The 22,183-nt window shown below is 47.9% G+C and overlaps 1 protein-coding gene across 1 annotated transcript in view; it reads right to left on the bottom strand.

The window, feature by feature from the left end:
• Window positions 1-22,183, bottom strand: part of LOC136612845 (zinc finger protein 585A-like) — an 87,335-nt gene that overhangs the window by 55,276 nt on the left and 9,876 nt on the right. The window contains exons 3-4 of the mRNA XM_066593599.1: window positions 2,871-3,050; window positions 2,664-2,769 (exon numbers count right to left, since the gene is read on the bottom strand). Of these exons, the coding sequence (XP_066449696.1) occupies window positions 2,664-2,769; window positions 2,871-3,050 (286 nt within the window). The remainder of the gene's footprint in view (window positions 1-2,663; window positions 2,770-2,870; window positions 3,051-22,183) is intronic.

Genomic DNA, 22,183 nt, shown 5'->3' on the forward strand with positions numbered 1-22,183 from the left:
TAATCAATGCTAGTGCCAAATTTCAAGTTTCTATGATATTGGGAAGCGAGAAAATTAGATTCCGTACGTAAAATTTGGATGCTAATTCTTTTGCGCATAGAATTGAATAATCGAGTTGGGACCCATTAGCTTTTCCTATTTATGACATATTCAATGCTCGTGCCAAATTTCAAGTTTCTATGACATTGGAAAGTGAGAGAATTAGATTCCGTACGTAAAATTTGGACGCTAATTCTTTGGCGCTTAGAATTGAATAATCGAGTTGGGACCCATTAACTTTTCCTATTTATGACATAATCAATGCCCGTGCCAAATTTCATGTTTCTACGACATCGGGAAGTGAGAGAATTATTGGCAATGACGGAAATTGAACGATCTACGTGGGGGGGGGGGCGTAACTGTCGATGATGCTCGCACGCGCGCCATTTATCATAGGATAGTTGTACTATGCCTATAATCTTCCAGGAGTGTACTTAACAACTTCCCAAAGTTTCATGGCGATCAGATGAATGGTGTAGTAGCGCATAAAGGACAAACAGACAGACAGACACGCATACATTCAATTTTATATATATAATTGAATTATTGCAGCATGTGGTCGCCAGTTCTTTTTCCCAAATCCAATGTTCTACTATTCTATACAATGGACCCCACAAATTGTGGTGAACTTAAAAAAATTAAATAAAAATGGGACTCAACATGGGGTCAGTGAAAGTCCTCAACAAGGTGATATTGGACATCGTGTACTACACGTACTGCACCTGTATTTCGTGCTGTGGCTGGCACATCTTTGCCATCCATCAGCTGATGGAGCGATATGGATATGTTTGACATACACTACCGTTCAAAAGTTTGGGGTCACCCAAACAATTTTGTGTTTTCCATGAAAAGTCACACTTATTCACCACCATGCGTTGTGAAATGAATAGAAAATAGAGCCAAGACATTGACAAGGTTAGAAATAATGATCTGTATTTGAAATAACATTGTTTTTACATCAAACTTTGCTTTCGTCAAAGAATCCTCCTTTTGCAGCAATTACAGCATTGCACACCTTTGATATTCTAGCTGTTAATTTGTTGAGGTAAGCTTGTGAAATTGCACCCCACGCTTCTAGAAGCATCTCCCACAAGTTGGATTGGTTGGATGGGCACTTCTGGCGTACCATACGGTCAAGCTGCTCCCACAACAGCTCAATGGGGTTCAGATCTGGTGACTGCGCTGGCCACTCCATTACCGATAGAATACCAGCTGCCTGCTTCTGCTGTAAATAGTTCTTGCACAATTTGGAGGTGTGTTTAGGGTCATTGTCCTGTTGTAGGATGAAATTGGTTCCAATCAAGCGCTGTCCACTGGGTATGGCATGGCGTTGCAAAATGGAGTGATAGCCTTCCTTATTCAGAATCCCTTTTACCCTGTACAAATCTCCCACCTTACCAGCACCAAAGCAACCCCAGACCATCACATTACATCCACCATGCTTAACAGATGGCGTCAGGCATTCTTCCAGCATCTTTTCATTTGTTCTGCATCTCACAAACGTTCTTCTTTGTGATCCAAACACCTCAAACTTGGATTCATCCGTCCACAACACTTTTTTCCAGTCTTCCTCTGTCCAATGTCTGTGTTCTTTTGCCCATCTTAATCTTTTTCTTTTATTGGCCAGTCTCAGATATGGCTTTTTCTTTGCCACTCTGCCCTGAAGCCCAAATTCCCGCAGCCGCCTCTACACTGTAGATGTTGACACTGGTGTTTTGCGGGTACTATTTAATGAAGATGCCAGTTGGGTACCTGTGAGGCGTCTGTTTCTCAAACTAGAGACTCTAATGTGCTTATCTTCTTGCTTAGTTGTGCAACGCGGCCTCCCACTTCTTTTTCTACTCTGGTTAGAGCCTGTTTGTGCTGTCCTCTGAAGGGAGTAGTACACACCGTTGTAGGAAATCTTCAATTTCTTAGCAATTTCTCGCATGGAATAGCCTTCATTTCTAAGAACAAGAATAGACTGTCGAGTTTCAGATGAAAGTTCTCTTTTTCTGGCCATTTTGAGCGTTTAATTGACCCCAGAAATGTGATGCTCCAGAAACTCAATCTGCTCACAGGAAGGTCAGTTTTGTAGCTTCTGTAACGAGCTAGACTGGTTTCAGATGTGTGAACATGATTGCACAAGGGTTTTCTAATCATCAATTAGCCTTCTGAGCCAATGAGCAAACACATTGTACCATTAGAACACTGGAGTGAAAGTTGCTGGAAATGGGCCTCTATTCACCTTTGTAGATTTTGCACAAAAAAACAGGCATTTGCAGCTAGAATAGTCATTTACCACATTAGCAATGTATAGAGTGCATTTGTTTAAAGTTAGGACTAGTTTAAAGTTATCTTCATTGAAAAGTACAGTGCTTTTCCTTCAAAAATAAGGACATTTCAATGTGACCCCAAACTTTTGAACGGTAGTGTATATAGCGAGTCTAAAGTGTCACGAAAGAGCCTAGTTTGGTGAGATCCTAAATTAAATGTCATACTGCTCACATGGAAATGCACTGCACAAGATGGTATCAGGGCCTCAAGACAGCTACCAGTGCCCATAGTATTGGGGAACAAGACTTTGAAAAATATAAATATAAATAGTATTATATATATACTGTATTTTGTATGTCTCTTCTTACCTTGTGATATCGGAGGCTGGTGGTCCTCTATCTTGACGTCCTTGTACAGATCCTTGTGTCCTTCTAAATACTCCCACTCCTCCATGGAGAAATAGACAGCGACATCCTGACACCTTATAGGAACCTGACAACACAATGATACCATCATTACCCAGACTCCTCTAGTGCTGTTACTGTATAATTTCTCAGCATTCCCAGCAGTGTCACCTCTCCAGTCAGCAGCTCAGTGATCTTGTTGGTGAGTTCTAGGATCTCCTGCTCATGTTTCGGTAAGTGAGGAGGAGCCTCTGTGATGGGGCTCTGGCTCCTGCTCCATCCTCCTGACTCATGGAGATGGCTGTTGGGAGGCGCACCATCACCCGATGTTTTCTTCACTACTGTGTAATCCTGCATATGGAGAGAGACACATAGGGAACTGAACCCAGTATTCATCCCTCAGTAGAAAGCGAGAGATTGTGATGCTGCTGTATAGTGGTTTGGTGAGACCACATCTAGAATACTGTGAACAAGTGTAAAGATGGACTATGAAAATTGTGGAAAATCTCATAAAACTGATCAGAAAGAAAAAAAATCTTAACCCCTTAGTGACCACCCCCATCGCTTTTTTAGGTCCTGCTTTGCTGGGCTTTAATCCCTAGGAACATAAAAGCATGTTTCCCCTGGGGTTTACGCCCTGCAGACTCTGCATGTGACAGCTCCATGCTGTTGGTTCCTGGAGGTAGCCGACAACCTGGAGCTGTCAAGGGGGGGCCGCGAGAAACCCACGTTACCCCAGTAATGCGATCGGTGCCATCCAATGGATAGTGCCTATCACATGAATGTAAATAAAAAAATTTTTTAAAGTTAAAGTTTTAGATGACCTTTATCCACGGACCTTACCCTGGCTTCGGCGCATGCGCCCATTGGCAAAACGGTGGGGAAATGAACAAAAGTCGAGGATTGCCTAGGAAATTTTAAATCTCCCTGCTCCTGGCAACCAAAAAGTGGCCAAAATCATGGAGATTTCACAGGGGGCCGCGGTGAGCGGTCCCTGGTCAAGTCATCGCATCTATCCAATGGATAATGGTGATCACGTAAAAGCAATTTTAAAAAAAGTTGAAGTTTCATCTCCCCTCACTGATACCATCAGTGAAAGGAGATGAAACTTCTTACCAGAGGCCTCTGCATTTGAACCCAAACGCGATCCTCCTCCATGTACCCCCCCCCGGCTTCTGCGCATGCGCCCGCCAGCAGAATGCCATACAGGGCTGGGCAACTTTAACCATTAAACAGTGTATGCTTGACAAGGCATCAGCATTACCCTGAGACTTGCCTGGTTGATATTGGAGGGCAAAATTGAAGTTGTGAAGTGACAAGAACCATCTTGTCACTCTAGCATTGTTTTCCTTATTGTATTTCATCCATGGCAAGGGGGCATGGACCAATACCAGCTTAAACTCTCTTCCACGGAGATAATATTTTACGACTTCCAGACTTCCACTTCACTGCTAAACATTCTCTTTCTACAATGGCCCCATTTATCATTTGTGAAAATACTGCACCCAGACCTGCATCCAAAGCATCAGGGCTGACTAATATTGGCTGCTGACATAAAGCAGGTTCTTAAAAAAAAGGCCTTCTTTGCTTCAGGAGTCCATTTCACCATTACTGGCTTCCGACCTTCTCTCAAGTCATTCAATGGTGCTGCTATTGATATAGAGTAGCCAATGGATGCGACAGCATACAAAGCGCAGCTTAAAATATTTTTACTATTCCTCCAAAAGTTAAAAGGTTTACAACGTTTCGACTCCTCAGAGTCTTTATCAAGTATAAAACCAAGACACACATGTATACATTTATATAACAAAATGAACAGACAAATCACCGCATGGTATGCTGGCGGAACATCCCCGCCTCCTGTGGTTAAACCCACCTGGGTTTGGAGTTGTCATGGCGAAAAAGACTTGAAACGTTGTATACCTTTTAACGTTTGGGGGAATAAACGTAGTATTTTAAGCTGCACCTTGTCTGCCGTCACATCCATTGGCTACTCTATATCAAGATGTGGGTCATTCTTGGATCAGACCTATTATGGTGACTTTGCATATACCTGTCCAGCTATATTTAGCCTTAGGTTGTGCTGTTGGCATCTCTTTTTATTCTGGTGCTGCTACAGAGGCGCAATTTGGCGAAAACTTGCGGTAGTACCCCGCGATGTCCAGGAAAGTCCTGATTTGCCTCTTGGTTAAAGGTCAAAGCCAACTCTGTATGGCCTCCACCTTATTAACTTGAGGCTTGATTACACATCTGCCAATAATGTAGCCAAGGTATTTGGCGTCTGCCAAGTCTATTGTTCACTTCTCAGGGTTTATGGCTAGGTCCGCATCCCTGATGGCATCCACGACAGCCTGTACCTTTCCAGGGTGACTTTCCAAATCTGAGCTGTAAATAAGCACATCATCCAGATATGTGATGGAATGGCCACAAAGCGGCCTCAAAATTCGGTCCATCATCCTTTGAAAGGTAGCCGCTGACCCATGTAAACCAAGCGGCATGTTTTTCCATTGAAACAATCCATCTGGGGTGGAGAAAGCAGTTTTCTCTTTTGCTCGGTCAGGTAAAGCCATTTGCCAATATCCTTTTTGTGAGATCAAGAGTGGTAATGTGTCTAGCATAACCCAGTCTCTCAATCAGCTTATCGGACTTTTGGCATGGGGTACGCATCGAACTTGGAGATTTCGTTTAACCTTAAAGGGGTTGTCCCGCGCCGAAACGGGGTTTTTTTTTTTTTCAACAGCCCCCCCGTTCGGCGCGAGACAAACCCGATGCAGGGGTTAAAAAAGAAAACCGGACAGTGCTTACCTGAATCCCCGCGCTCCGGTGACTTCTTACTTACCTGGTGAAGATGGCCGCCGGGATCTTCTCCCTCGGTGGACCGCAGGGCTTCTGTGCGGTCCATTGCCGATTCCAGCCTCCTGATTGGCTGGAATCGGCACGTGACGAGGCGGAGCTACCAGGAGCCGCTCTCTGGCACGAGCGGCCCCATTCAGAAAAGAAGAAGACCGGACTGCGCAAGCGCGTCTAATCCGGCGATTAGACGCTGAAAATTAGACGGCACCATGGAGACGAGGACGCTAGCAACGGAACAGGTAAGTGAATAACTTCTGTATGGCTCATAATTAATGCACAATGTACATTACAAAGTGCATTAATATGGCCATACAGAAGTGTATAACCCCACTTGCTTTCGCGGGACAACCCCTTTAAGTCTTTACAGAATCTGCAAGTGCAATTTTGTTTAGGAATCAAACCAACTGGGCCTGACCACTCACTTTTTGACTCCTCTATTACTCATAGCTTCATCTTACATTTAACCTCGATAGAATCTGCATCTCTACATGCTTCCAGTATCCTGTACGGTTTGAGATTCACCTTTACCCCGGGTTCGATTGCCCAACGATAATTTTGTTTTGGGCTCAAAATTAGCATATCTTTATGTATTTCCATCTGCTGAATTCAAAAATCACAATAAAAATGACCGCTTTGCTTTGGAGATACAGTGACACCTCTCGAGTGACATAACACAACATTCTCTATAGGTTTGTAACATAATAACATAGTGTGTTAGGCTGAATAGAGACAATGTCCATCTGGTTTAGCCTGTAGGTTATAAACATAATAAATGTTGCTATGACTAAGTTTCATATTGTTTCTGTTTTCCTTTTTTATTTAGAATTTCTGGTTTTGGAGTGCTTTTGAAGGGTAACATTTCCTATATCAAAATGCCACGAAAATCTGTAAATTTTTGTTACATTTGTGGTGAAATAACATTTTTGTCACAGAAATGCAATCTGATGCCTCTTATGAAGACTGCCTATCATCATTATTTTGGTATGAAGGTAGGGGACCAGGATAAGTCATGGGCTCCACATATATGTTGCAAATCTTGTTCAGTCAAACTATGAGAATGGCTGAAAAATAAAAAACGATCTATGGCTCTTGCTGTGCTCATGGTTTGGCGGGAGCCTACAAACCATACAGATGACTGCTATTTCTGCTTGACTCCATCTATAAAGGCAGGATTGTCAATGAAGAAAACAGGAATGTCAGAGAACTGGGGTCCGGGTAACTGGAAGTCCCTGAAGCTACCCGCAACCCCTGTCCCCTGCCTACTTACCCCCCTAGGCTAATTCCTAGGGTGACAACTGGGCGACAGTCCCTAGGTTCACTAGGGATACGGGGCAGGAGTCAGACTCACAGGCAAATACAAGGAGACACACAAACACAAGGGCAGGTCAGGCAATCAGGGTCGGCAACAGGAGAAGGCGAGGTACAAGGGGTCAGGCGAAGCCAAGGTCAGGTCCAAGGCAAGCGGGTCAAAGCAGGGCATCAATCCAAGGTAACGCGGGTGTAGCTGGAGACCAAACATACACTGGCAAAGTTCTGCAGAAACTGAGCAGCTTAAATGCTGCCAGAACTCCCGCCCCAGCAGCTGATTGAGGCGGGGAGCCTGTCAGCAGCAGGACACAATCACCAGACGCTGGGAGAAACAGCCCCCAGCACCTGCTAAATACAGAAAGAGACCCAGACATCAAAAGAGATCCAGACATCAGCAGTGAGTCCAGAGCAGAGACCCAGACATCAAACAGCAAGGGCAGAGCAGAGATCCAGACATCCAGCAGCGAGTGCAGAGCAAGTGTACCCGGGTGTCATAGCAATGGGAACACGGCACAGGACGGTACCTACCATGTTCCCAGCAACCCGGCTAACTAGGCGCACGCTCCCTGCACACGGGAGCGCATGCCCGGAGCCGGCGTACCAGATCACGGCGGCCAGGTGAGGTCACCAAGACCGGACTCCTCTGTGCCGCACCCCCGCAGCCTGGGTAATAGTGCGGGCATGGAGACCCCAGAGCCGCTGGACCTGACATGGAACAGTTCAATACCCAAATCTTTCATCTGTTATTAGAACTATTCCACATTCAGATGGTTTACCAGTTCCTACTTCACTCCAACATTATGAGCTTGAAGTAGAACATGAAGAAAGTGTGGGGGAAAAAAAAGAACACAACAAGCCTTCCACATCCCATGACCCTGACTTTGAGGTAAAAGATGTTACACCGCACAGACTGAGTCAAGTGGAATTGAGTGATCTCATTCGAGACCTTGACTTGTCAAAAGAGAAGGCGGAACTTCTAGAGTAAAGACTACAGCAATGGAATCTTCTCTAACGTGATGTCAGGGTCTCACAGTAGAGGGAACGTCAGAGGGATCTGCTTTGTTTTTTTGAGAAGAAAACCAATCCAGTTGTTTGCTGCTAAGTTAATGGCTTGATGAAATATTTGAATTTGAACCATGATCCAACTGAATGGAGGCTATTCATAGACTCCTCCAAGCTTAGTTTGAGAGCTGTATTACTTCACAACGGCAACAGTTGTCTTTCTATTCCTGCTGGTCATGCAGTTCACATGAAGGAGACTTAAGCAAACATGACAGCCCTCCTCGACTCAATCAAATATGCTGAACACAAGTGAAATATCTGTGGCGATCTAAAAGTCATCACTGTACTCTTAGGAATGCAACTGGGGTACACTAAATACTGTTGCTTTTTATGTATGTGGGACAGTAGGGATAGGAAATCACATTACATTCAAGCGGACTGGCCTGCAAGAAATCTTGACTCTACCGAGAAAAATGTTGTTGCCAACCGTGGACCCAAAAGATGATGTTCTTCCACCCCTTCATATAAAGCTGGGTTTAATAAAAAAATGTTGTCAAAGGTATGAACCAGGAAGGACAGGCATTTAAGTACTTAAGAGAGACAAATTTCCTAGACTGAGTGATGCAAAAGGGTTAAGGAAGGTGTTTTTGTTGGGCCACAAATTCGACAATTTGTAAAGGATCCTTTTGGCGTTTGACCAAGTTTTGGAGGGAAAAGCAAAGGAAGCTTGGCAAGCCTTAAAGGGAGTTAGTTATTCATGGATTCTTTGGCAAGAAAAGAGATGATACCTACACTCAGTTGGTGACAGTACTTCTGGAAAAATACCATCAACTCGTATGCAACATGTCCCTTAAAATCCATTTTCTACACTTCGACCTAGACTTATTCCCTTCTACTTGTGGAGCTGTCAGTATTGAACACGGAAAAAGATTCTACCAGGATATTTCTTTAATGGAACAAAGATATCAGGGCTGTTGGAATGAAGCAATGCTTACGGATTACTGCTGGCCTGTGTGTAGGGATGCTCCGGAACTCACTTACAAGAGGCAAGCAAAAAGAAAACAATCTCATGAAGTCACCACATGATTCGTTTCACACTGAACCACCGGCCAGGAATTCTTCTATCAATTTAGAACTCTTAGAATGTAACGGTCATCATAAAATGCACTTTCAATGTTGTTAGCATATGTAATTAAAATGTATCATTTTCTCTTAATTCATTAAAATAACATACTTCCACCTATTGTATATCACAGAAACTAGAGCTAATAAGACTATTTGTCATATTCGTTTTTTTCAACCCCAAATTGGTAAGATTTGACTCATGAAGTTAAGGAAACATTCCAAAATATCTTTTTTTGTTGGCCAGTGTGGGCTACGATCCAGTAGGTCAGAGAACTTGCTTTTGTTTCTGAAGCCTGTTGCTGTTGGCATACTGAGAGTGTATCGCCTATTCTGACCATGGGAATGGGTGGCTGCGGCTTTACCTTCCTAGCCCTCAAGGCCCCTAAAAATTCTCCATTAGGGATGAGCGAGTATACTCGCTAAGGCACTGCTTGCTCGAGTAATGTGCCTTAGCCGAGTATCTCCCCGCTCGTCCTGAAAGATTCGGGTGCTGCCACGGGGCGGGGAGCTGCGGGGGAGAGCAGGGAGGAACGGAGGGGAGATCTCTCTCTCCAGCCCGCTCTCCCATGCTCCCCGCCGCAACTCACCTGTCAGCTGCGGCGGCCCCCGAATCTTCAGGGACGAGCGGGGAGATACTCGGCTAAGGCACATTACTCGAGCGGGTAGTACCTTAGCGAGTATACTCGCTCATCCCTATTCTCCATCTTTCCAAGGCTTAATTCCATTGACATGGTAATTTTGGTATGTCTTTTGCCCAGCTGGTGTACATTCTAAATTTACGTACCCAACCTTCTCTATGAACTCTTTCTTGGCAGAAAGATTATATATGTGCTTTTTGTGCCATCTGCAGGTGTTCTCTAACAATAGGCATTATCGTCACAATGCGGTCCTGCATTTGTTTCACATGCTCAATAATACTTTTGTAGGGAGTCAACTCCGTTTCCCATGTTTCCTTGGCTATGTCTAGTAGCCCCCTTGGGTGACGACCATAGACCAATTCAAAGGGCAAGAATCCTGTAGAAGCCTGTGACACTTCTCTAATGGAAAACATCAGGTACTGTAAGACAATCCCAGTCATGCTCATCTTTTTCTACCACCTTTTTAAAGATCTGCTTAAGGCCTCCTCCACACAGGTAACACGGTATCGCCGCGAGAAAAATCGCAGCGATATCTCATCAGTGGTCCATACGATATTGCTGTGTCTTCTCACGGCAATACCGCAATTTTGTAGCGCTACAAAGTCGCATGAGATGCTGCAATGTCGCACAACTTTGTAGCATCACATGCGAGGATTTTCAGAGGGGGCTTGAAATATAAGCCCTACTCCAAAAATAAGCTGTAGCTGAAGAAAAAAAAAAAGTATACATCACCTCTACCGCGCTGTCCGGGGCATCGCCGCAGCTTCTCCCCGGTTCCCCCAACGGTTTCTCCTCTTCATCTTCTGGCCGGGGATTGAAAAATCACCACCCCCTGGAAACACTGGCTGCGATTGGCTGACGCTTAGCCAAATCACAGCCAGTTTGAGCCAATCACAGCTATTCATTGAGCACTGGCTGTGATTGGCTAAGCGTCAGCCAATCACAGCCAGCGCTTCCAGGAGGTGGAGATTTTTCAATCCCCGGCCAGAGGATGAAGAGAAACAGTGCCGGGACCCGGGGAAAAGTCGAGGCAACAGCGGAGAGCGCTTCTAAGTTTTTTTATTGTTTTCTGCAGCTAGGGCTTAGATTTGGCTTTTTTACAGTAGGAGTTCCTACTGTCAAAGTTGCATCGCACCGCATGAAAATCACATTTTCGTGCGATGCGATGCAACACAGAGAAAGGCTCCATAGGGAAACATGGGCTACAAAACCTCACGAGTCAAGGGCAAATCGCCAGACCTGAGAGGTTTTTGTATCGGGTTGTTGCATGCTACAAAACATCACGTGTGAAGGAACCTATTGGAAAGCATGGGCTTCACATACACACGATATGTTGTATTGTACCAATGTGACAAAATCGTGTGACTTTGTCGCCCATGTGAAGGGGGCCTTAGGGTCTTATTAAACCTCTCCACTAATCCATATGTCTCAGGGTGGTACACAGAGGTGCATACGTGTTTGATTTTAAAGAGGTGGCACAGCTATTTTATAATCTTGGACATGAACGGTGCCCCCTGGTCAGTAAGGATTTCCTTTAGGAATATCTGTCCTGGGAGACATAAGGGACAACTCCCATGCAATACTTTTAGTGGTAGTGTTTTTTAAAAGGAACAGCTTCCTGGTAACGCGTAGAATAATCCAGTGCAACTAGGATATACTGATGTCCTCCTGACAACCTGACTATGGGCCCCACTAGATCCATTCTTTCAAAAAGGTACCTCGATAATAGGGAGAGGCATTAACGGGCTATGAGTGTGTGATACAGGAGCGGACAGCTGACACATGGGGCAAGATTCACAGCATTTTTTCTTTTCTCATAAATTCCAGGCCAGAAGAACCTCTGCAGGACTCGGTCTTGCATCTCCTCAGTCCCCAAGTGCATCATTACGTGCCATGTCCAGAACCTTATGTCTATATGGTTTTCGTACAACCAGCTGCCCCATTATGTTTAGTTATTCGTTATTCTACATAACAGATTATTACTCATGGAAAAAAGGTGAAATTGTTGGTCAGCAGCGGGTCCTGCAGTAAGCCATTTATGACCACAACACTCTTTTGTGCATTTAAGAAAGTGGGATCTCTCAACTGTGCGGTACCAAAGTTTTCACGTGAGCCCTCCAAATCAGCCACTTCCTGCAGAGGATAAGGATCTTCACCCGCTACCAACAAAAGCTGCAAAGGAAAATTAGTACATCCTGCATTTTGTCACTGGGGGGTTACACCAGACTCTTTAGCAGGAGATGTTGCTCTTCCCCACAAGTCCCAGAACAGAGTGAAATCACGTCCTAATATCATACAGTGCATCAAATTCTTCACTACGCCTACTTCATAGGACACCGTTCCAGACATTGTCTCTATAGAAGCAAAAGCTGCAGGATACGCCTGACATGACCTTTGTGCTGAAACCTTAGCCCAGGTGGTGTCACCACAGGAGTCGTAGCCCGTTTTTCGATGTGCCTCACCCTTTTCCCTATGAATGGAAGTTTCTTACTCTTGGTAGGCCAGGTACTCTTAAGGGAGGTAGGGGCATTTGGGGTGTCATAGAAATAGTCCTCATTGGCAAGTTATTTATTGACAATGTTAACCAGCTAGTTGGCTTCTTTGGGGTCTCCATAGTAATTAGAGATGAGCGAGCACCAAAATGCTCGGGTGCTCGTTACTCGGAACGAACTTTTCGCGATGCTCGAGGGTTCGTTTCGAATAACGAACCCCATTGAAGTCAATGGGCGACCCGAGCATTTTTGTATTTCGCCGATGCTCGCTAAGGTTTCCTTGTGTGAAAATCTGGGCAATTCAAGAAAGTGATGGGAACGACACAGCAATGGACAGGGCAGGCGAGGGGTTACATGTTGGGCTGCATCTCAAGTTCACAGGTCCCACTATTAAGCCACAATAGCGGCAAGAGTGGGCCCCCCCCCCTCCCAAAAACTTTTACTTCTGAAAAGCCCTCATTAGCAATGCATACCTTAGCTAAGCACCACACTACCTCCAACAAAGCACAATCACTGCCTGCATGACACTCCACTGCCACTTCTCCTGGCTTACATGCTGCCCAACCGCCCCCCCTCCCCCCCACAGCGCACACCAAAGTGTCCCTGCGCAGACTTCAGCTGCCCTCATGCCACGCCACACTCATGTCTATTTAGAAGTGCGTCTGCCATGAGGAGGAACCGCAGGCACACACTGCAGAGGGTTGGCACAGCTAGGCAGCGACCCTCTTTAAAAGGGGCGGGGCGATAGCCCACAATGCTGTACAGAAGCAATGAGAAATAGAATCCTGTGCCACCGCCATCAGGAGCTGCACACATGGGCATAGCAATGGGGAACCTATGTGCCACACACTATTCATTCTGTCAAGGTGTCTCTGCATGCCCCAGTCAGACCGCGGTTTTTAATTCATAGACACAGGCAGGTACAACTCCCTATTGTGAAGTCCCTGTGGACCGACAGCATGGGTGGCTCCCTGGAACCCACCGGCGGAACATAAAAATATCCCATTGCATTGCCCATCACAGCTGAGGTAGTAATGTCATGTTTAATGCAGGTGGGCTTCGGCCCACACTGCATGCCCCAGTCAGACTGGGGTTCTTTACAAGTGGACACATGTAGGTTAAACTCCGTGTGCACCTACAGCATGGGTGGCTCCCTGGAACCCACCGGCGGTACATAAAAATATCCCATTGCATTGCCCAACACAGCTGAGGTAGTAATGTCGTGCTTAATGCAGGTGGGCTTCGGCCCACACTGCATGCCCCAGTCTGACTGGGGTTCTTTACAAGTGGAAACAGATGCATTTATAATTCCCTGTGTGGACCCACAGCATGGGTGGGTGCCAGGAAGCCACCGGCGGTACATAGAAATATCCCATTGCATTGCCCAACACAGCTGAGGTAGTAATGTCGTGCTTAATACAGGTGGGCTTCGGCCCACACTGCATGCCCCAGTCAGACTGGGGTTCTTTACAAGTGGACAGATGTAGGTTAAACTCCGTGTGCACCTACAGCATGGGTGGCTCCCTGGAACCCACCGGCGGTACATAAAAATATCCCATTGCATTGCCCAACACAGCGGATGTAACGTCAGCTGTAATGCAGGTGGGCTAAAAATTCATTTGATTACACTGTAGGCGAGGGCCCACAAAAATTGCTGTATCAACAGTACTAATGTACATCCAAAAAATTGGCCATGGCCAACCAAGAGGGCAGGTGAAACCCATTAATCGCTTTGGTTAATGTGGCTTAAGTGGTAACTAGGCCTGGAGGCAGCCCAGTTTAACGAAAAATTGGTTCAAGTTAAAGTTTCAACGCTTTTAAGAGCATTGAAACATATAAAAATTGTTTAGAAAAATTATATGAGTGAGCCTTGTGGCCCTAAGAAAAATTGCCCGTTCAGCGTGATTACGTGAGGTTTCAGGAGGAGGAGCAGGAGGAGGAGGAGGAATATTAGACACAGATTGATGAAGCAGAAATGTCCCCGTTTTGGATGGTGAGAGAGAACGTAGCTTCCATCCGCGGGTGCAGCCTACGTATTGCTTAGGTATCGCTGCTGTCCGCTGGTGGAGAAGAGAAGTCTGGGGAAATCCAGGCTTTGTTCATCTTGATGAGTGTAAGCCTGTCGGCACTGTCGGTTGACAGGTGGGTACGCTTATCTGTGATGATTCCCCCAGCCGCACTAAACACCCTTTCCGACAAGACGCTAGCCGCAGGACAAGCAAGCACCTCCAGGGCATACAGCGCTAGTTCAGGCCACGTGTCCAGCTTCGACACCCAGTAGTTGTAGGGGGCAGAGGCGTCACGGAGGACGGTCGTGCGATCGGCTACGTACTCCCTCACCATCCTTTTACAGTGCTCCCGCCGACTCAGCCTTGACTGGGGAGCGGTGACACAGTCTTGCTGGGGAGCCATAATGCTGGCAAAGGCCTTGGAGAATGTTCCCCTGCCTGCGCTGTACATGCTGCCTGATCTCTGCGCCTCCCCTGCTACCTGGCCCTCGGAACTGCGCCTTCGGCCACTAGCGCTGTCGGATGGGAAGTTTACCATCAGTTTGTCCACCAGCGCCCTGTGGTATAGCATCACTCTCGAACCCCTTTCCTCTTCGGGAATCAGAGTGGAAAAGTTCTCCTTATACCGTGGGTCGAGCAATGTGTACACCCAGTAATCTGTAGTGGCCAGAATGCGTGTAACGCGAGGGTCACGAGAAAGGCATCCTAACATGAAGTCCGCCATGTGTGCCAGAGTACCTGTACGCAACACATGGCTGTCCTCACTAGGAAGATCACTTTCAGGATCCTCCTCCTCCTCCTCAGGCCATACACGCTGAAAGGATGACAGCCCAGCAGCATCTGTACCCTCAGCAGTGGGCCAAGCTGTCTCTTCCCCCTCCTCCTCATGCTCCTCCTCCTCCTCCTCAACGCGCTGAGATATAGACAGGAGGGTGCTCTGACTATCCAGCGACATACTGTCTTCCCCCGGCTCTGTTTCCGAGCGCAAAGCGTCTGCCTTTATGCTTTGCAGGGAACTTCTCAAGATGCATAGCAGAGGAATGGTGACGCTAATGATTGCAGCATCGCCGCTCACCACCTGGGTAGACTCCTCAAATGTTCCAAGGACCTGACAGATGGCTGCCAACCAGGGCCACTCTTCTGTAAATAATTGAGGAGGCTGTCTCCCACTGCGCCGCGCAAGTTGGAGTTGGTATTCCACTATAGCTCTACGCTGCTCATAGAGCCTGGCCAACATGTGGAGCGTAGAGTTCCACCGTGTGGGCACGTCGCACAGCAGTCGGTGCACTGGCAGATTAAACCTATGTTGCAGTGTCCGCAGGGTGGCAGCGTGCGTGTGGGATTTGCGGAAATGTGCGCAGAGCTGGCGCACCTTTCCGAGCAGGTATGACAAGTGGGGGTAGCTTTTCAGAAAGCGCTGAACCACCAAATTAAAGACATGGGCCAGGCATGGCACGTGCGTGAGGCTGCCGAGCTGCAGAGCCGCCACCAGCTTATGGCCGTTGTCACACACGACCATGCCCGGTTGGAGGCTCAGCGGCGCAAGCCAGCGGTCGGTCTGCTCTGTCAGACCCTGCAGCAGTTCGTGGGCCGTGTGCCTCTTCTCTCCTAAGCTGAGTAGTTTCAGCACGGCCTGCTGACGCTTGCCCACCGCTGTGCTGCCACGCCGCGTGACACCGACTGCTGGCGACGTACTGCTGACACATCTTGATTGCGAGACAGAGGTTGCGTTGGAGGAGGAGGAGGAGGAAGGTGCTTTAGTGGAGGAAGCATACACCGCCGCAGATACCACCACCGAGCTGTGGCCCGCAATTCTGGGGGTGGGTAGGACGTGAGCGGTCCCAGGCTCTGACTCTGTCCCAGCCTCCACTAAATTCACCCAATGTGCCGTCAGGGAGATATAGTGGCACTGCCCGCCTGTGCTTGTCCACGTGTCCGTTGTTAAGTGGACCTTGGCAGTAACCGCGTTGGTGAGGGCGCGTACAATGTTGCGGGAGACGTGGTCGTGCAGGGCTGGGACGGCACATCGGGAAAAGTAGTGGCGACTGGGAACCGAGTAGCGCGGGGCAGCCGCCGCCATCATGCTTTTGAAAGCCTCCGTTTCCACAAGCCTATACGGCAGCATCTGTAGGCTGATCAATTTTGCAAGGTGCACGTTTAACGCTTGAGCGTGCGGGTGCGTGGCGTCGTACTTGCGCTCAAACTGTGGCACTAGCGACGTCTGGACGCTGCGCTGAGAGCCATTGCTGGATGGGGCCGAGGACAGCGGAGGTGATGGTGTGGGTGCAGGCCAGGAGACGGTAGTGCCTGTGTCCTCAGAGGGGGGTTGGATCTCAGTGGCAGGTTGGGGCACAGAGGGAGAGGCAGTGGTGCAAACCGGAGGCAGTGAACGGGCATCGTCCCACCTTGTGGGGTGCTTGGCCATCATATGCCTGCGCATGCTGTTGGTGGTGCCTCCCCAGCTGATCTTGGCGCGACAAAGGTTGCACACCACTGTTCGTCGGTCGTCAGGCGTCTCTGTGAAAAACTGCCACACCGTAGAGCACCTTGACCTGTGCAGGGTGGCATGGCGCGAGGGGGCGCTTTGGGAAACAGTTGGTGGATTATTCGGTCTGGCCCTGCCTCTACCCCTGGCCACCGCACTGGCTCGGCCTGTGCCCACACCCTCACTTGGCCCTCCGCGTCCTCGGCCGCGTCCACATCCTCTAGGCCTACCCCTACCCCTCAGCATGCTGTATTACCAGTGATTTGATTTCCCAGGCAGGAAAGAAATTGGCGCAAGGCTGCACTCAACCGTAGCTGGTTGCGTCTGATTTTTGTACGTTCTCCACGCAGCACACACGTACACGGAGACCTTAGGACTGACACAGGCAGGCCAAATACAATTTCTTTTCCTTTTTTGCAAAGGGAGGGCCCCACTGCGTATATTCAATGAACAAGAAGTTTAATATCTGTGGTGTGGCCCTCAAAAAGTGTCACACAACTATAGTGTAGCAGAGTTATTAACTCTAGCAGAGCAGGTATTTGCCAGTCAGGAAAGACAATGGCGCAAGCCTGCAGTAAACCGTAGCTGGTTGCGTCTGATTTTTGTACGTTGTCCACGCAGCACACACGTACACGGAGACCTTAGGACTGACACAGGCAGGCCAAATACAATTTCTTTTCCTTTTTTGCAAAGGGAGGGCCCCACTGCGTATATTCAATGAACAATAACTGTGTTGTGGCCCTGCCTACACAATTCTGTCCCTGTAGTATCAATGGAGGGTGCAATGCTCTGCACAGACGATTTTTAGAAAAAAAAAAATATGCAACACTGCTAACAGCAGCCAGCACAGTACTGCACACGGTTAAATTTGGCCCTAGAAAGGACGTTGAGGTTCTTGAAGGCTACACTCACTCCTAACACTCTCCCTGCCTAAGCACCACTTCTGTCCCTAATACCGGGTGCAATGCTCTGCACTGCCGATTTTGAGAAAAAAAAAAAAAAAAAAAAAACACTGCTAGCAGCAGCCTGCACACAGGTAGATGTGGCCCTAAGAAGGACCTTTGGGGTTCTTGAAGCCTACACTGACTCCTAACGCTCTCCCTACAGCAGCACCAGCACGATAGTACTTTCCCTCAGCTAACTCACAAGGCATCTGAGCCGAGCCGCGGGAGGGGCCGACTTTTATACTCGGGTGACATCTGATCGCCCCAGCCACTCACAGCAGGGGGGTGGTATAGGGCTTGAACGTCACAGGGGGAAGTTGTAATGCCTTCCCTGTCTTTCAATTGGCCAGAAAAGCGCGCTAACGTCTCAGAGAGGAAAGTGAAAGTAACCGGAACACCGCGTGGTACTCGTTACGAGTAACGAGCATCCCGAACACCCCAATATTCGCACGAATATCAAGCTCGGACGAGTACGTTCGCTCATCTCTAATAGTAATATAGTATGTTAGGCTGAAGGAAGACAATGTCCATCTATCTCAGCCTGTTGCCACCCCACCTTGTTGATCCAGAGAAGAAAAAAAAAACTATGAGGCGGAAGCCAATTAGCCCATTTGGGGGGAAAAAAAATCCTTCCCGACTCCATAATGGCAGTCAGAATAATCCCTGGATCAACATTTTGATAGTTCCTACCTGACTCCAAGTGAATAATAAAGACAACAGCAGCACTCACATGGATTCACTCCAGACCAGTCCCAGTTGTTCTACTGCAAAAATGCAGTGAGGAGCAGGTAGATGCAGCAGCCTAGCTTGGTCAGGATCACGACCCAATAATCAGTAGAAATATACAGCAAAGACCAGGCAGCATCAGATGGATCTTCAAGACAATTTCCCAATCTTTATTCCTCCAACAAAGGTAAAACCTGCGACGTTTCGGTCACTATCGTGACCTTTCTCAAGCATGGTTAACCAGTACAAACTGACACATATAAATACATAAACTATACTTTAACAAACACAATTCAGGTGTAGGCAAACCAACCCACCATTTAACCCCATAGATGCATATACATACCTCACAGTGTTGTGGACTACTCCAAGTCCATGTGGAGACATCATAGAGCCATGCATAGGTTAAAAAGGGGTTGAAACATACAAAAGATACCTCGTATCAGGCATCAGGTGATATATAAATTAGTCTCCTCTATAATGAAAAAGCACCCTTCCATACTCCAGCAACTTGGCTATTATTTTAAAGCCATTCATATTATAGCGGAAGTTATATATGTATACCAACGCCATTCAGTTATTGGGCAAGTTACTATTGATCTCCCGTAACGTCATTATCACGCGCAACATAGCGCTCACATAGTGACGTAGGTGTGCATACTCGGGTCAAAACAACCCGGTCATGTGATAAACAACCCGATCATGTGACAGTCAACGTAGTCACATGTCCGGCGTAATACACGTCACCACGTAGCGGGCCCCACACTCGCAACGGCCGCTCATAAAGAGCTAGCACATAGCGGAATACCTCCATCCACAGTCAGACTAATCAACAACTCACGTGACACGGCGTCATCACTTGCACGTCACCATAGGAGTTAAAGGGGTTGTCTCGCAAAACCAAGTGGGGTTATACACTTCTGTATGGCCATATTAATGCACTTTGTAATATACATCGTGCATTAAATATGAGCCATACAGAAGTTATTCACTTACCTGCTCCGTTGCTAGCGTCCTCGTCTCCATGGTTCAGTCTAAATTCGCTGGCAGCTTGCTTTTTTAGACGCGCTTGCGCAGTCCGTTCTTCTCCTTTCAGCACGAGCCGCTTCAGTGTGCTCGCCGCTACAGCTCTTCTGCGCATGCGCAGACGAGCTGTCACTGCTCGGGAGCGCGCTGGAGCGGCCATTCTGTACCATCCTCTGTTAGAGGAAGGTGCAGAGCCGCCCAGCTGTCCCGAGAAGCCGCCCAGCTGTCCCGCCGTCCTGGTAAGTGATGGGCCAGGGGGGCTGCCGCTGCGCCGGGGGGGGCTGCCGCTACGATGGGGGGGCTGTCGCTGCGATGGGGGGGGGGGCTGTCGCTGCGATGGGGGGGGGGGGCTGTCGCTGCGATGGGGGGGCTGCCGCTGCGATGGGGCGGCTGCCGCTGCGATGGGGCGGCTGCCGCTGCGATGGGGCGGCTGCCGCTGCGATGGGGCGGCTGCCGCTGCGATGGGGCGGCTGCCGCTGTGATGGGGCGGCTGCCGCTGTGATGGGGCGGCTGCCGCTGTGCCGGGGGGGGGGGGGGGGGGCTGCGCCAGTTACCTGCTGCTTGGCGGTGGGTGACTGGTCGGCCGTGTTCACTCCAGGGGTCCGGTCGGCGGCTGCGGGGCGTCTGGTTGTCAGGGAGACACAGCTGGTAGCGTCTCGGGAGCGCGCACGTCGGGCTGCAGCAAGCGACAGGAAAAGAGCTGGCGGCCATCTTGGGAAAATTTTTATAAGTTGCTGAAACGCTGGAACGGTAAGTACAAACCAGCTAGAAAAGTCATTTACAGGGGGGCTTAGTAATGTATGCTTAATTAGGGGGACTGGGCAATAAAAAAAAATCCACTCCTGCCTCGAGACAACCCCTTTAACATGTACCGAACTCTATTTCTATCCTTATTGTACCGGATTACTCTAATCAAAGTAAGGGGATGTGATCACGTAAGTCACACTGTAGAACAAGTGACCCACATAATCACATCCACCACATGACAATTGATGGTGTACATTATTAAGCTCCTTGGTATATATTAATATCCATATTGATAATATTTAATTTAGAACTAAACCATTTTGAAGTATTACATCTTATTTGTAGAATCATATAGTTAAAGGGGTTGTCCGGCCATAAACATTAGGTCTCATTACTTCTGTTTGCCCAATACAATGCACTTTGTAATATACATTGTGCATTGTAAATTAGGCAAACAGAAGTTATTCACTTACCTTTAGGGTTGCCCCCCCCTGTGTTGCTCCTCGGTTGCCATGGTTCCTGGTTCCGACAAGTTTCTTCTCCTCTTCTTGTCGGAACGACCGGGGACGCGCCTCTCCAGCACAGCTCTGCGCATGTGCAGAAAAACTTCAGCCTGGGAAGCTGCCTGCAGGGGAGGCGTGGCTGCTGGCTCTTCAACTCCTAGGTAAGAATGAGAGGAGGGGCGGGCTCTCGGGGGGGGGGGGGGAGGAGGGAGGGGGGAGGATGGATGTGTGCAGGGGGGGGTGCAGTGATGTGTGTGTGTGTGCACGGACCGGCTGACAGAAGTCCCGGGGGAAGGGGGGGTGTGTGGAGAGGGAGAGATCGATGGATGGATGGATGGATGTGTGCAGGGGGGGGTGCAGTGATGTGTGTGTGTGTGTGCACGGACCGGCTGACAGAAGTCCCGGGGGAGGGGGGGGTGTGGAGAGAGAGAGATCGATGGATGGATGGATGGATGGATGTGTGCAGGGGGGGGGGGTGCAGTGATGTGTATGTGCATGGACCCGGCTGACAGAAGTGGGGGGGGGGGTCATTGTGAGAGGGGCACTATGAGGGCATGTGTGTGTGGGGAAATGTTTTACTTTACTTTAGCAGGGGGCGGGGCCTGGGCGGGGAGAGACTGTAGAGCAGTTCAATAGAGGTGGGCGTGTCGTGGGCGGGGCTAGGACGTGAGCTGAGGGAAATCCTGCCTTTTCATGTCTCTTACTACCATCGGGAGCGCGCACACAGAGGAGGGAGAGCGCAGGGCATGTGAGAAGGCAGCACAGAGGCGCCATCTTTGAAAGCTGCAATGAACATCAGAGTCTAAGGTAAGAAACTGACATTGCAGCTGATCTACTGGCTGGTTTGAGCCCCTGTATGCTGTCTGTTACTATCCTTACTGAAAGGAAAGCAGCAGCATTATAAAAATTTTTACCCTGTGTGGCCGGACAACTCCTTTAACTATTTCCTCAAAAGGTACAACAAAATCAAGGTATCAATCCAGATCAATTGTCAAGTTATACATGTAATAACAGCGCATATTGATTATATTACTTATATCTAACCAGGCACAGATGGTTGATTGATATAGTAATCACACCCAGATAATAAAGTTGGGGTATATGATAGTTCAAATCTAAATTAGAGTATACTAACTTCAATTCAGTTTTATGCAACAATAACCCGAACATCAGTATCTGATTTTTGGAGGACACAAGAAGATGTACCAGATAGCGCCTCAAGGTTGTCACTCAGTGGAAACCGACACTATTTTGATCCTCCAATGCAGAAAATTTTGTTTGCTGATAGCTCTTTTGATTTTTGGAGGAGGGGGGGAAAGTCACATAAGTGCACTCTACGCCAATAGAGGGCAAAAACCCTCATTGATATAGATCAATCTAGATGATCATTCAAAGGTAATATCATCCCCTATTCCCAAAAAAAATAATAAAAAAAATGGAGTCATCAACAAAGGGCTGCCAAGTATCTAATCTTTATTAATTGTTACAACTTTACATTAACTCAATCACCCATGCAATAAAAGAGAAAGAATCTTTCAAGAAAAACAAGCAGGCTCCTTGTAGATGTCACCACATGGAACCAGGTATTTATATGTGTCAGTTTGTACTGGTTAACCATGCTTGAGA

Source organism: Eleutherodactylus coqui, chromosome 1 (assembly GCF_035609145.1).
Source record: "Eleutherodactylus coqui strain aEleCoq1 chromosome 1, aEleCoq1.hap1, whole genome shotgun sequence".
In the NCBI taxonomy this organism is placed as follows: domain Eukaryota; kingdom Metazoa; phylum Chordata; class Amphibia; order Anura; family Eleutherodactylidae; genus Eleutherodactylus; species Eleutherodactylus coqui.